At 40.2% G+C, this 14250-nt stretch overlaps 1 protein-coding gene across 1 annotated transcript in view; it reads right to left on the bottom strand.

The window, feature by feature from the left end:
• Noa36 (zinc finger protein 330 homolog Noa36) overlaps window positions 1-7846 on the bottom strand; it is a 30940-nt gene extending 23094 nt beyond the window's left edge. Inside the window, exons 1-3 of the mRNA XM_067143332.2 lie at window positions 7597-7846; window positions 7345-7364; window positions 6997-7147 (exon numbers count right to left, since the gene is read on the bottom strand). Of these exons, the coding sequence (XP_066999433.2) occupies window positions 6997-7147; window positions 7345-7364; window positions 7597-7716 (291 nt within the window). The 5' untranslated portion in view covers window positions 7717-7846. The remainder of the gene's footprint in view (window positions 1-6996; window positions 7148-7344; window positions 7365-7596) is intronic.
• Window positions 7847-14250: the final 6404 nt, after the last annotated feature.

Raw genomic sequence — 14250 nt, 5'->3', positions numbered from 1 at the left:
AGCATATATTACCATAGGAGACTTTCACTTTTTAGAGTAGCGGAGATGGGTTTAGTGGAAAGATTGTGCAGTGCATTTTAGTTCCTGAATGCGTGGCATCCAGATGAGTCTGGAATACCAACCGAATCGCCATTGAATCTAATCGAGTACATGGGCACGTTGGAATGGTAGTACATTTTGTAGGACTAGGGTGATGAATCTAAGGATGTTCTCTGTGGAGGGGAGAGGGAGAGTGGAGGTAAAAGTTGGGGTGGGTAGATCAATGGGTGTTATGGGAAGGATGGTTTCGGGTTGGGATGGGATGGGTTTAGGTTTACCCCTACATTTAGCGGAAAAAGTTCGGTGGTTTTCTTGACATGTACTGCACTTCGGTGAAGCCTTATTAGTGCAGTTTGCTGATGAGTGATTACCACTGCAGATGGCGCACACTTGAACTCGGAAGCACGGCTGGTTGGGTGGATGGTCGTATCCTTGGCAGCATTCACAGCATCTACATTGTGGTGGGGACGATCTTGACAGCTCCACACGGTGACGTTTGGCATAGATGAGGGCGCCATCTCATAGCAGCTGGTCCAGGGTTGAGGTGTCATGTGACAGGATTCGAATTAGTGAGGTTGGTCCTCTGTCGTTCCTGATGCATATAGTTTTAAAGATTTTCAGCCCTTGTTGTTGTAGTTGGGCTGCAACCTCGTCCTCTGAACAGCTACGATTAACACCGTAGGCCACAACTGATAATGTGGGCACTGGGCGCGTAGGTGGTGTATTGCGCCTAGGTTGTACGCCCATATTTTGAGCTATGGCGTGCTTACCGAAGTGTGCTAGTCCGATAGAGTTGACCAGTATGGAATAGAATGGCCTGGAAGTCTTGATGTTGTGGCATTCTTTACTTCTTTGTATTTCCAGGTTGTACTCTTTCTGCACGTTTGGTAGATATCTTGTTATTATGGAGTGGATGGCCTTTGGCTGGTTTTTATCGGGGTCCAAGTGTTTTAATTTAATTATGTAGAATTGAGTTGGTATTCCTGTACCCGTACCAGTTCCACTCCGAAGTCTTACTTGGTTTGGTAGTGCCGGGTTCCGGGCAGCTTCTGCGTAGCTCAGAGTAGATAGAGGCATAAAGCCTGGCGAGCCCACTGCGTAGGCTACTTGGAGCCACCGGCAGTGCCAATGCACTATGAGAGACTTTGTCTCATTTTCAAAAATTGATGCCTGCCTGGCCATCAGATGATACAGATGTTGATTCCCATAGGGAACCTGAAATATTTGTCCCGAATGAGTAAATTTATAATACCAATATAGTTGGTCCGTTATTGGACATTATAAATTTTTCAGCTAACTCATTCCTGGTTGCCAGTGTTTTGCCCTAGTGTGCTAAGTTGGGCTCATCAGTTGGTAAATAACACAATTACCAAGATGCATGGCTAGTGCATACTCATACTGAGCAACGGCTTTCTTACACATCTGAACAGCATTTACCCTCGTATACAATTCACTGTGGAGAAGGAAAAGGTTGGGGAATTAGCTTTCCTGGACGTGCTGTTGAAGAGGAAGAACAATGGATCCCTAGGACATCAAGTATATTGAAAACCAACACACACAGACCGATACTTAAACAAAAATTCCAATCACCATCCTGGCCAGAAGGGCGCCATGATGAAGACCTTGGTGGATCGCACCCTTCGTGTCTGTGAACCAGAGTACATCGAGAAGGAACTACGACATCTTGATCTAGCCTTATGCCTGTTGCTCACGGTAAAATTTTCTGTCAAATTTATTGTACAATAATTTAATTTTTTAAAATTTCTGTTGCTCATGGTCAAATTCAAGTTTTATAAAACCTTTGATAAAACTTTTCATAAAATATCTATTCCGTAAAATTAATTTTACGAAACGAACCAATCAGCGAAGCTGACATCACGATGATGCTGGCGCTACGTTGTGAGAAGGTTGCGAAGCTCTATTGTAAACAAACACTTCTTTCTAAAATTGCAGAATCCGGGTGGACTAAGGAAGCTGTTAGTGTTTTACTGACAAATACCAGAAATATCCTTGTTTGTACGAAGTTAAAATGCCACTTTACCACAGCAGAAATGCAAGAAGAGAGGCAAAAAACACAATCGCCGAACTCCTATATGAATACTGGTCTTCTAACCTCAACTAATTTTCGACCAAGGACAGCAATCCTCTACCTTCTTCTCTTCTTTTGATCCAATCCCGAGTCCAGCATTTCCTGGCATTTCTGTTCTTCCTTTTTACCACTGTACAACATATAACTGCAACTAAAGCAGCAAGTTTTGCTTTGTTTGTTGGAGCCATACTCTCAAACACATTGTAAGTTGAACAGCTGATTCTTGGTTTAAAAGTTTATTGATAGATAGCAGCACATACACATCTTAGTTCAAAGTTAAGTTCATAGATGGCCATCCTGATGTTTCCACGGATTTTATAAAATCATTTTACCGTGAGCAACATAACTTGTTTTCACCAAATTTTTATAAAATTATTTGTACAACAAATTTTACGAAACATTTTACCGTGAGCAATAGGCATTACAAACCAATGGCTACACGATATAAGACGTCAGGAGAGCACTCCACCCCAGAAAACAGCCAACTAACAGTAAATGAGAACAACCCAGGAAGAAACGTATTGCTTTTTTGTCGTATATTCGGGATGTCATGGATCGTATTGGAAGGCTCCTTGAACGTCATGATGTTAAGACCATTTTTCAGCTGACCCGACAAATACAATACATGTTATGTTCTGCCAAAGATCCACGTTACCCTCTAACATCTACTGGGGTCTACAGGATACCATGCAGCTGTGGAGCTGTTTATATTAGCACGACTGGCAGAAGTGTCAATACTCGCTTGACGGAGCACAAAAGGAACTGTCGCTTGGGGCAATATGACAAGTCAGTAGTTGCGGAGCATGCACTGCTTGACGGAAAGCACGAGATCCGTTACGAGGATACTGACATACTGGCCACAACATCCTACTTCCATGCCCGTCTCTACACGGAAGCAATCAAAATACACAAACATCCGGATAACTTTAATAGAAAGTAGGAAGGACTGAAGCTCAGCAACGCCTGGTACACCTCCTTATATATAACTTACGGCCAAAGCTAAATAAGATCAGGGACATCACAGTCAACCAACCAGAGGATCCATTGCTCGGCGCGACCCAATCGGAGGTCGTGCACTCCGAGACCCAATCTGACAACAGACTGCTTGGCGCGACCAAATCAGAATTCATGCCCTCATACACAACCTGATGACCTAATGCACGGCGCGAACCAATCAGAGGTCGTGTGCTCAGAGACCCAACCAAATGTCAGACTGCTCGGCGCGACGCAATCGGAGGTCGTGCTTTCAGATATTCAATCAAAGTCAGATTGCATGGCGCAAACCAATTGGAGGCCGCACACTCGCATATAAATACAGCTGCTTCCCAAACAACTTACGCAGTCACCAGCGGCATACAGGAGAGTGTATCTACACGATGCCACAGAAAATGACTACCGCAGCAGTAGTCGAAACGTGTGGACGAAATGAGAGGAGTGGACCACGGCATATATTATATTGACACCGGCCGTGAAAGCCTTCATACTTTAATAATTATTATTATTAATAATATTACTGATAGTGATCAATCGTCAATACGGATCAAAATGAAATTAATTTCATATACTTTATGAGATAGTCCCGCAGCTGACCGGCATGGCATTAGACAAACCTGTGGACAGCTATCCAGTAGCACGCAGACATGAGAACGAGTACCTGCTACAATGTACTGAGGAACTCTCTCCCAAAGTTGCAACCTTTGACTATTCACATACAGCCTGACCACCAGAGATACCATTCATGAAGCTGAAGATCCCAGCATCATTGTTCGTCCAGCAGCCATCTTTCTCCAGCAATACCCATCAGTTGGTACTATCGCCGCTTCAGTGATGCTGCACAGAAGTGTTTCCAGCCAGCAGAAAACTCCCGAGAGCTACTGTTTATGGCAGCGTACGACCACATGAACAACACCAACTGCCTTTTAAATGTGATCAACCACAGAACCAAATGTAAGTTTCTTATTGACAAATACGTCAGATTTCTGCATGTATCCATGCAATCTACTTTTCAGATACCATTAACAGGCTGATTTTGATTTATTCATAGCCAATGTGCACGAGTAGTCCCCCCTGTGGGTGCGGGCGGTAGAATAACACCCGCAGCATCCTGTGCCTGTGGTAAGAGGTGACTAAAAGGGGCCCCAGGGACTCTGAATTTTGAAGCATGGGTTGGCGACCACAGGGCCCTTAGCTGAGTCCTAGCATTGCTTCCACTTACTTGCGCCAGGCTCCTCACTTTCATCTATCCTATCCGACCTTCCTTGGTCAACTCTTGTTCTTTTCCGATCCCGACGCTATTAAGTTTCCGAGGGCTAGGGAGTCCTTCATTTTCACACCCTTCGTGGCCCTTGTCTTTCTTTGGCCGATACCTTCATTTTTCAAAGTGTCAGATCCCTTCCATTTTTTCTCTCTGATAGTGTTATATAAGAGGATGGTTGCCTAGTTGTACTTCCTCTTAAAACAATAATCACCACCACCTGTCAGAGTAATATCAACTCAAATTCGTCAGGAGACTGAACTGTGTAATACTCCTTGTTTTACTGGAAGCAAAGTCAGTGGCAGATTGCATCATGTTTGCCTGAGTGGTATATATAGTAGAACACTGCCCAAAGTGGCAGGTTTGATTCTGGCCCACCAGGTGATACAGGAAATGCTCAAATATGGCAGATTAATTGGCAAGTAGTAGAACCTCAACAGGACAAAAGTCCAGCACCTTGGCATCTCCAAAAGCTGTAAAAATAGGTAGTGAGATGAATATTATTAAGCTTATTATAAGATTACATCAAGTCACATTTGGTAAAATTGTATTATTGCAGATCTATTTCATCTGGGAGATAGTGGGTTCGAACCCCACTGTCGGCAGCCCTGAAGATGGTTTTTCGTGGTTTCCCATTTTCTCACCAGTTAAATGCTGGGGCTGTACCTTAATCAAGGCTGCGGCCACTTCTTTCACACACCTTGGCCTTTTCCATCTCATCGTCACCATATGACCTATCTGTGTCAGTATGACGTAAAACAAATTTCAATTGCATTGCACTGATCTATCAAAACATACTGCGAGTGACAAATTAGGCTAGGCCAATTATAAGCAATCAAAAATTCATCAGTAACATAGCTTGTTATCTAATTATTGCCAAAAGTAAACTGCCTTTGACAATTCACACATATTTTCCAAATTCCAATGAGAAGCAATATGACATACTTTTCTATTTCGGTATAACTTTTCTAGCAGGGGCGCAAAATATATGTTAAGAATCCGACAAGGCGCAGCTCACATGACGCCACAGCATGCTAAGCTGCCTACTTAGGAACTTAGGTCTGGCTAGTGACGAGGCCAATACCTGTATTGGTTAGGTCTAGCTAGTGACAAGACCACTGCTCTGAATTGGGTAGGTCTGGTGGTGGGGGGGATAAGCAAAGTTGGACTGGGGGCATTGGCCCCCATTTAGAGTTTCAAAGTGGCCCACAGGCCTCTAGTTTGCCCTATGACAGTACTGGCTAGTGACAAGAACATGAGAGAGTAAATATAGTAACTTTGCATATACTTCAATTAAGCCTACATCTGGTACATGCCATGATACATAACTTTCAAACGCCAATGTTTGATTACTTTCAATGAATATAACAGCAATGGGCTATATATGATGCGAGCTATACAGAAGCAATAGAAACTGCTCTCCAGCCACTAGGAACACAGGAATTTGTCACATTTCTGAGACTGACGCAGTGTCTGTTTTAATTTTTCTATATAAGTACAAATAATTCTAAGGGCAGGTTGGTGGGTCTCTGGCAATCAGAAAGGAAGGATCTCTCCTCTCTCAGTTACTTTAAGTACTTTATTTCACATCATTTTTTCATGTTTTTCTCCTTCCTAGAAGTCCAGACAAAACCACTGGTCTGGGGGAAAGCAAAGTAGGTTAGAGTTGTGAAGAAGCCCACAGGCCTACTAGTATCTCTTGCGACAGTATTGGCTAGTGACAAGACCATTGATATGGATAAGTTAAACCACTGGCTAATGACAAGAACATGACATCAGCACATTCTATGATCAGTAGTGGACAAAACTTCAATTAATGAACAATGACCTACCCACTATGGTGGAGGATTCAATGTGCTCGCTGCAAGTAGAAATTCAAATGGAGCCTGTTTCCCAGTAGACTATAAAACATATAACATTTATGGGGTAAAGGTTATTTCCTAAAAAGTACCCTTCTTGCCTGAGTGCTTGAACTTGCAGGCATTTCTGGCATGTGAAAATGAATTTACCTACTTACTCAAACTCGAACTTCCAGGTCTCTGCCTCAAACTCCACAAACGTTCGATAAACTAACCTGTGACTAACTAAAAAATTGGTAAATTTCACTCATCATGTAGGCCTACCGAAAATATTAGCATCACAGATTTTGCAATTGAATCCGACACACGCCGTGACAAGTCACTTTCAAACTTTCCAGTTTCATTATTTTAGTTGAATGTGGCTGATGTGAGCTCTATCGGAGACAATAGCAAACTGCTCTCTGGCCAATAGGGACATAAAAAATGGTCACATTTCACAGATTGACATAGGCCTAGTCACCATTTTAATTTTCTTTTAGAAGTGGGTTAGTGGGTCCATGGTAAGCATAAAGGAAGGATCTCTCCTCTCAGCTACTTAAGGCATCATTTCATATCATTTTTGAACGATTTTCTCCTTCCTAAACATGCACCTTTGCTGGTAAACTGCTCCTCTATTTCCTATATTAAAATGAAACTTTGCTTGCACTACAATAAAGAATTTTCCATGCGATTTTCTTAGTGCTGTTTTCCTGAAAAACATCCTAAGAAAGTTTAAAAAATGTCACATAATAAGAAATTGATGAGCTTAATCATACCACCATCCCAAGTCCAGTAGTGAAAACTCCCGCATGTCGAACAACACAGTCTCCGGTCTTCAGCATGCACTTTATTTTGGCACACTGAGCACACTGTGGAAGACGCTGAACACTCTGGCAAAAGTAACAGAAGGCTCGATTTTTCTGTTTTCTGATAACAGAGAAAGCAGTAATTTAAATATTTAAATACACCTGAATTCCTAAGCTTTTAAATTAAAATAACATTCTAGATACACTAAAATACACTCCTAGAACACAGGATTCAACTTCTCAGAAAACAAAGTAAACCTTTTTTACAAGAGAAAATATCTTGCTTAACTACAGTAATTTTACGAGTTAAAAACATACCTTCTGCACTTCTCACATTCCTGAAAAATAAATAAAAAGTAAATATCAATAAAATTGTTAAAATAATAGTATTAATTTCACTGAAATAATAAACAAAATTGAATTTAGGTGGGCCACTCAATCATAACCTAATTCCAGATCAGTTCATGGAAGTTCCAACATGGTTTACTTTTATTAAAATTGTTCGATATCTTTCGTATGATATTGTCCCAATGGCTGAGTATTAATTATGGACATATATCTAAATCTTACCATTGCGGAATTGCATGGATGCTGAGCCAATTCAACATTTTCCCTGGCTGTTCGTATTTCCTTCTGGCGAAGTCTCTGTTTTTCCGCCTTTTTTCGTTGGCCTGTCTTTTTCTTTGGCATTCTTGTTCACTGCTGTTATTTTAATTAGCGAAATATAAACTTGATAAACGTACATATATTTATAAAACAAATTCCTTCATTACAAACGTGTCGATACGAGAGCCATATTGGAATTACATTGGTAAAATATCGTTTTTCATTTTTTCTCAATGATAAATTATTCTTTAACTTCTTCTGAGCACCCTGCTATTACATCACTAATTATTTGCAAACCAAAACTTATAATGTTAAGACATGAAAGGTCTCGTGCAATATAATGTGTCTCAATTCAACCTACATTTGATTCATTTTGTTTATTCATTTGGCGGGACATACGGTTTGCTCCATAGTCCTTGCTCTTTTGAACAATGGGGATTGGGGATGAACGCAAACTGATATCGTGTACCCTACAACCACACTGTGGGGTCGTCCATGACCCTGTCATCCTAAGATCATCTCTGCAAACGCACCAGACGGGATTAGCTTGCTGTTATTCACCCTACCTTCAGAGTTTGGGTGATAGTTGGAGTTCCAACAATAGACGAACAACTTTTCGTTACATACTGTGTTATTTGTGCGTTTGTGTTATTTTACATATGACACCGCAGTGTGGTTTGTGCAACAATATTTTCGACAGGGAGAAAGGAGACTAGCTACTTGACTAAGTGGTATGTTCTGAGCTGTCAGTGGAGAGATGGTGTGGAATGACATCAGTAGATAAATAAGTTCGAGTCGTGTCTTTAAAAGTAGGAAAGATCACAATCTGAAGATAAAGCTGGAATTCAAGAGGACAAATTGGGGCAAATATTCGTTTAAAGGAAGGCGAGTTAGGGATTGGAATAACTTACCAAGGGAGATATTCAATAACTATCCAATTTCTTTGCAATCATTTAAGAAAAGGCTAGGAAAACAACAGATAGGGAATCTGACACCTGGGCGACTGCCCTAAATGCAGATCAGTATTGATTGATTGATTGATTGATTGATCACGTAAATGCAGTGATAGGAAAAGTACAAAATAAAAGTAATTGGGCTCAATTACAGTTACCTGAGAAAAAAATTACTCAGTTACAATTACCAATTACTTTTCAAAAAGTAATCAGTAAAATGACTATTACAGTTGCAATTACCATACTTCACCAAATACAAGTCTTTAGGGAATCACTGGCATTTTTCCACATGGGGATGGAATGATACCAAAGTTTGCAAGGAAAAATATATTACTGGTCTTCTATTTTGTGGGTTTTTTTTTTTTTTTGTTTTTGTTTTTTTTACATAGAAACATTAAGTGGCTATCATTAGGTAAACTATGATTGGCTCCCAAGCAAAAGTTTTACAAGTTGCTCTACATCGCACTGACATAGATAAGTCTTGTGGCGACGATGGGATAGGAAAGGGCTAGGAGTGGAAAGGAAGCAGCCGCCACGGCTTAATTAAGGAACAGTCCCCAGCTTTTGCCTCATGAGAAAATAGGAAAGAACGGGAAACCATCTCCAGGGCTGCCGACAGTGGGGTTCGACCCCACTATCTCCCAAATACTGGATACTAGCTGCACTTAAGCGACTAGTTATCGAGCTTGGTCCAAACAAAATTTGCATGTTGCTTTCATGCTATCATTATTTTCAGGATAACTCATTCAAAATAGGGGAAAGGAAATACCTTAACCCCTTCACTGTCTCATCTTTATTCTGGCTCCATTCTCGACCACATAACGCCTATGGGTGGGTGGGGATGACTGTATCCCCTCCCTAGTCCAGCCCCGCAGTGTAGGGGGCAACGCGTTCACCTGTCACCCAGCAGCCCTGGGTTCGGTTCCCAGCCGGGTCAGGGGTTTTTAATTGTAAATGATTAATATCCCTGGCCTGGGGACTGGGTGTTTGTGTCATCCTTAACATTCCTTTCCTCACATTCAACACTTTACCTTCCGTCATTTACATAATACACGCAGGTTCCTCACATATGGTGCATATAGGGGCAAAAGATCTTCATAGGTCAACGCCCCGAACAAATAGTATTTTTTTAAAAAAATTCCCTCCCTATCATAAGAGGTAACTATAAGGTGGGCTAAGGACTCTCACCTTGGGAGCGTGGGTTGATGATCACAGTTCTGCTAGGTGAGTCTGGCATTGCTTCCACTTGTGTCAGCATCCTCCATTTCATTTTTCCTATCTGACCTCCCTTGTTCAACTATTGGTCTGTCCCAACCTCAGCGGTGTTAAGTTTTCAAGACCTAGGGTATCTTTCATTTTCACGCCCTTGTAGCCTTCCCTTTCTTTTGCAGATTCCTTCACTTTTTGAAGTGTCAGACCTTCTGATTAGTGTTAATAGAGGTTGGTTGCGCAATACAGTACTCCCTCTTAAAACAAAAAAATTACCACCACCATCATCTCAACCATGTACAGTAGTACAGATTAGTATATCTAAATCTCAACCATTAACTACAACAACCTGTGAGTAAATGAATGCATGTGTGTTCTATCTTGGAATTATATCCTTGGCATGATGCCTTGCGAGTGCTGGGGCTCGAAAGTAGCAAAGCCCTCAATTCAGCATATATCACTTACTAGAATGTAACAATTACAATTTTCAGAAGTAAATTACAAGTAAAAATTACATTTTGTGAAAAGTAACGATTACGAGTAAAGATTACTAAAAAAGTATGGTAATTGTTACATGTAATTCAATGACTTACTCAATTATTTCCCAACTCTGCTTAAATGTCATATTTAATTGATTGAACAACTGTTTTAAGTAAAATGATACTGTACATTATTTGAGACATTGAATTGTAGGTGAAGATGTAACAGGTGAAGACAATGATGTTGAGGATGACTTTGAAGTAGTGTCCACAAATGATGAAGAACTAGCTCATTGGAATAATAATGGCCTCCTGTCATCTACTAATCCTTTCCAGTCAAGATATAAGAAATTGTAGTTGGTACCAGAAGTCAATAAACAACAGTGTACTATTTTGTGATGTTCTTCATGCATACAAGAAAGTAAATTTGAAATCATTTATTCAGCAAATAGTTATAGTGTGTAGAAGGGAAAATATGTAACCCATTTTAGTAGTATTGTAATTACTGAACAAATATTTAACAAGAAAAAGGTACTGTAATTCTTTAGTACTCTAGACCAGTAAAAAGAGTAATAACATAAAATTTCAACATGAATATTTAAATATTGGTATTTGACTGAAATATGTATTTTATGCGGGTCATCAGCGACGACAGGGTGTTGTTCTAGGGTTAATAACAACTCTCTATTTTAGGACATATGATGCTGCTGATGGTGATTCATCCATTGGAGGAAGATACTAAAACTTGAGCAATGTCCTTGGTGTTATTCAACGGGAGTAGTCTGTGTGCCAGCACCGGGTTTCACCCACTTCCTTCCTACTATTATATAGCACATCATTCATTTAATCTCATTAACTCCTCGGATGAGGTTGACATCAGGAAGGGCATCTGGTCATAGAAACTTGCTATGAAGATCTTTCTTACATCATGTCTGGTCCCACAGAAAAATAGAGCAACGGTTGGACACAAACAAAAAAAAAAATCACTATTCGCAGTCAAATGCTTTTGATAAATCTAATAATAATCATGGAGGTCTTTCATTTTTATTGATAGCTTCTTGCAACTTTATAGACAACATCATAGGTGGACTTGTCTTCTTTAAGCCCATGTGACTAATTGAGTGGTTGTATGGTTTGGGTCATGTAGTTGCCAGCTTGCATTCGGGAGAGAGTGGGTTCAAAACCCTACTGTCAGCAGCCCTAAAGATGTTTTTCCATAGTTTTGTATGTTTTCTCATTTTCACACCAGGCAAATGCTGGGGCTGTACCTTAATTAAGGCCACAGTCACTTTCCTCCCACTCCAAGCCCTCTCCAATCCCATCATCACCATAAGACCTATCTGTGTCGGTGCAACGTAAAGTAAATTGTTGAAGCCCATATGGAATATTGCGAACTCCTTGTAAATTGCACTGACCATTAGGAAAAGGCCATAGAAATGCAGCAGAGGAATTTACTACCTGCAAAATGTGAAACTCAAGTCAACAATAAATGTTTCCATTATAATTCTCTTTTTCATACTAATGAAATAAGTAGTAAAATATAATAATATGATTAACTAAAATGTCTGTAATTTGAACACCATAGTTCACCAAATTGATCTCTCGAATTTAAATAGAGACTATATGATAAGTTCATCTCCTCTCCAGGGTGTGTACTTCCTTTATGGGCCTTACGAAACCCTCTGAAAATGATTGACAAGGTAGGAACTACACCTAGTTTCTCCAATAATTTCTCCATTGATCCTAAATTAACTATGTTCTGACTTGCATTAGTACATGAGCACTTTATCAATACACACAAATATACATTACACACACGAAACATTAACAATTGCAGGAAGACTTTCCCTAAATAAATATCCCACGTCATTCCATCTTAAGCAATGGGTCGGCGAATGAGGCTTCTCCACCAGTTGCGGTCTCTTAACTTCTCTCCTTCTTCGATGCTTTCCAACGTATGTCCTCACTGTTGAATGTCAATCTTCACTATGTCCTTGTACCTGAGCCTTGGTCTTTTGTCTTCAAGATTTAGATCATACATTTTTTTTTCAGTAATCTGTTATCTCCCATGCGTCGCATATGTCCATACCATCTCAGTCGCTGCACTGTTATTCTGTCCTGCAGTCTTACAACTTGAGCCTGCTTGTGGATTTCCTCATTACGAACTCTGTCCCTCCGTGTTTTACCGATCATGCTACGGACAAATCTCATTTCTGCTGTCTGGATTCTACTAACATCTTTATTTCTCATGGTCCATGTTTCGCAACCATAGGTCAGAATTGGTACGCAATAGGTTTCATATATGACTCTCTTACATTTTGTTGGTATTTTCTTGTTCAATATTATGTCTTTAACTATTTTGTAAAAGTTGCTACCTGCCTGAATTCTGTGGGAAATTTCCTTGTCTATAGAACCATTATCAGAGATAACACTTCCAAGATATTTGAATTGATTGTTCATCTGTAGCTGTTTCCCCTCCATTTCAATGTGTCCCATTGGTTGTCCGTATCTCTTCATGACCATAACCTCACTTTTCTCTTGGCTGAAGATGAGTCCATATTCTTTAACAGCTTGTCCAGGAGTTTCTTTGTCCTTGAAGGCCAGTCTCCCCACAAGCATATATCGTCCATGAACAAGATAACTTTCATTTTCTTACCTCCAATGGTTTGGTGAACTTTTTTATGAATCTCGTTCATCACAGTGATGAAAAGAAGAGGAGACAGAACACCACCCTGTCTTAACCCAGATTTTATATCAAAGGTTTCAGTCATTCCTACAGGTGTTTTGACTTTACTTTGGGTATCTTCATACAAATTCTTGATCCTGTGTATCATGTCATCCTGTATTCCAATTTTCTTCAGTGTTTCGCACACCTTCTCTCTGTTCACAGCATCAAATGGTTCCTTGATATCCAGAAAGCTTACCACAAATCTCGGTTGTGTTCGTAGTATTTTTCCATTAACTGATGGACTGTAAAGACTCTCCCTATGCACATAAAATTATCCTGTAAAGAAAGCACTAGGAAACAACAGCAGCTGGGCTGAGTTTCTCAGACGGCTGAAGTGCTGGCCTTCTGACCCCCAACTTGGCAGGTTCAATCCTCGCTCATTCCAGTGATATTTGAAGGTGGTCAAGTATGTCAGCCTAGTGTTGGTAGATTTACTGACACATATAAGATCTCCTGCAGGACAAAATTCTGGCACCTCGGTGTCTCTGAAAACTGTCAAAAGGATCAAAAAGAAGGTTCCTAGAAGGAAACCATCATTTAATTTCATCGATTGCAAATGGTAAAAACATTTGAGCTCTTTAAGAGTTTTCAGTCGTGATATTACCAGCGTTTACACCCCAGTGTAGCAGTGGGCTCATCAGTTGGATTGCAACACCTTTCCAAGATGCTGGCAGCTAGTGTGCCATTGAGACACCACTGCAAGTCTGGTAATATCACGATTGAAAAAGCCTAAAGAGCTTAAATGTTTTTCTGTCAAAAGTAGTTAGTGGAACATAAAAAAACAATAATAAAATTACTATCTGTTAGTTCAATCAATCAATACTGATCTGCATTTAGGGCAGTCGACCAGCTGGCAGATTCCCTATCTGTTGTTTTCCTAGCCTTTTCTTAAATGATTTCAAAGAAATTGGAAATTTATTGAACATCTCCCTTGGTAACAACAGTGAGGACCGAACTGCCATTTGTAGTGAGCCGATGATCATGATTACAATACAATGCAATTTATTTGTGTTGCATTCCTGAAAACACAAATTTCTGACTCTCACCATCAACACATGGTAGCATAAAACACTTTAATAATGCACCTCTTCATACACTGATTCTAACACTTGGTTTAATAATACTTTTGCTTGAGCAAACACGCTGTTGATCGATGCCTTGAAACTGGGCAACAGATTATACAGCACTGTTACCCTTGACCACGTACTTATAGCTAGCCATAGGCAACAGATTATCTATCTGGGTAAGC

The sequence above is a fragment of the Anabrus simplex genome, chromosome 3 (assembly GCF_040414725.1).
Source record: "Anabrus simplex isolate iqAnaSimp1 chromosome 3, ASM4041472v1, whole genome shotgun sequence".
Lineage (NCBI taxonomy): Eukaryota > Metazoa > Arthropoda > Insecta > Orthoptera > Tettigoniidae > Anabrus > Anabrus simplex.
The sequence above is the reverse complement of the archived record's forward strand: the minus strand, read 5'-3'. Positions and strand labels throughout refer to the sequence as shown.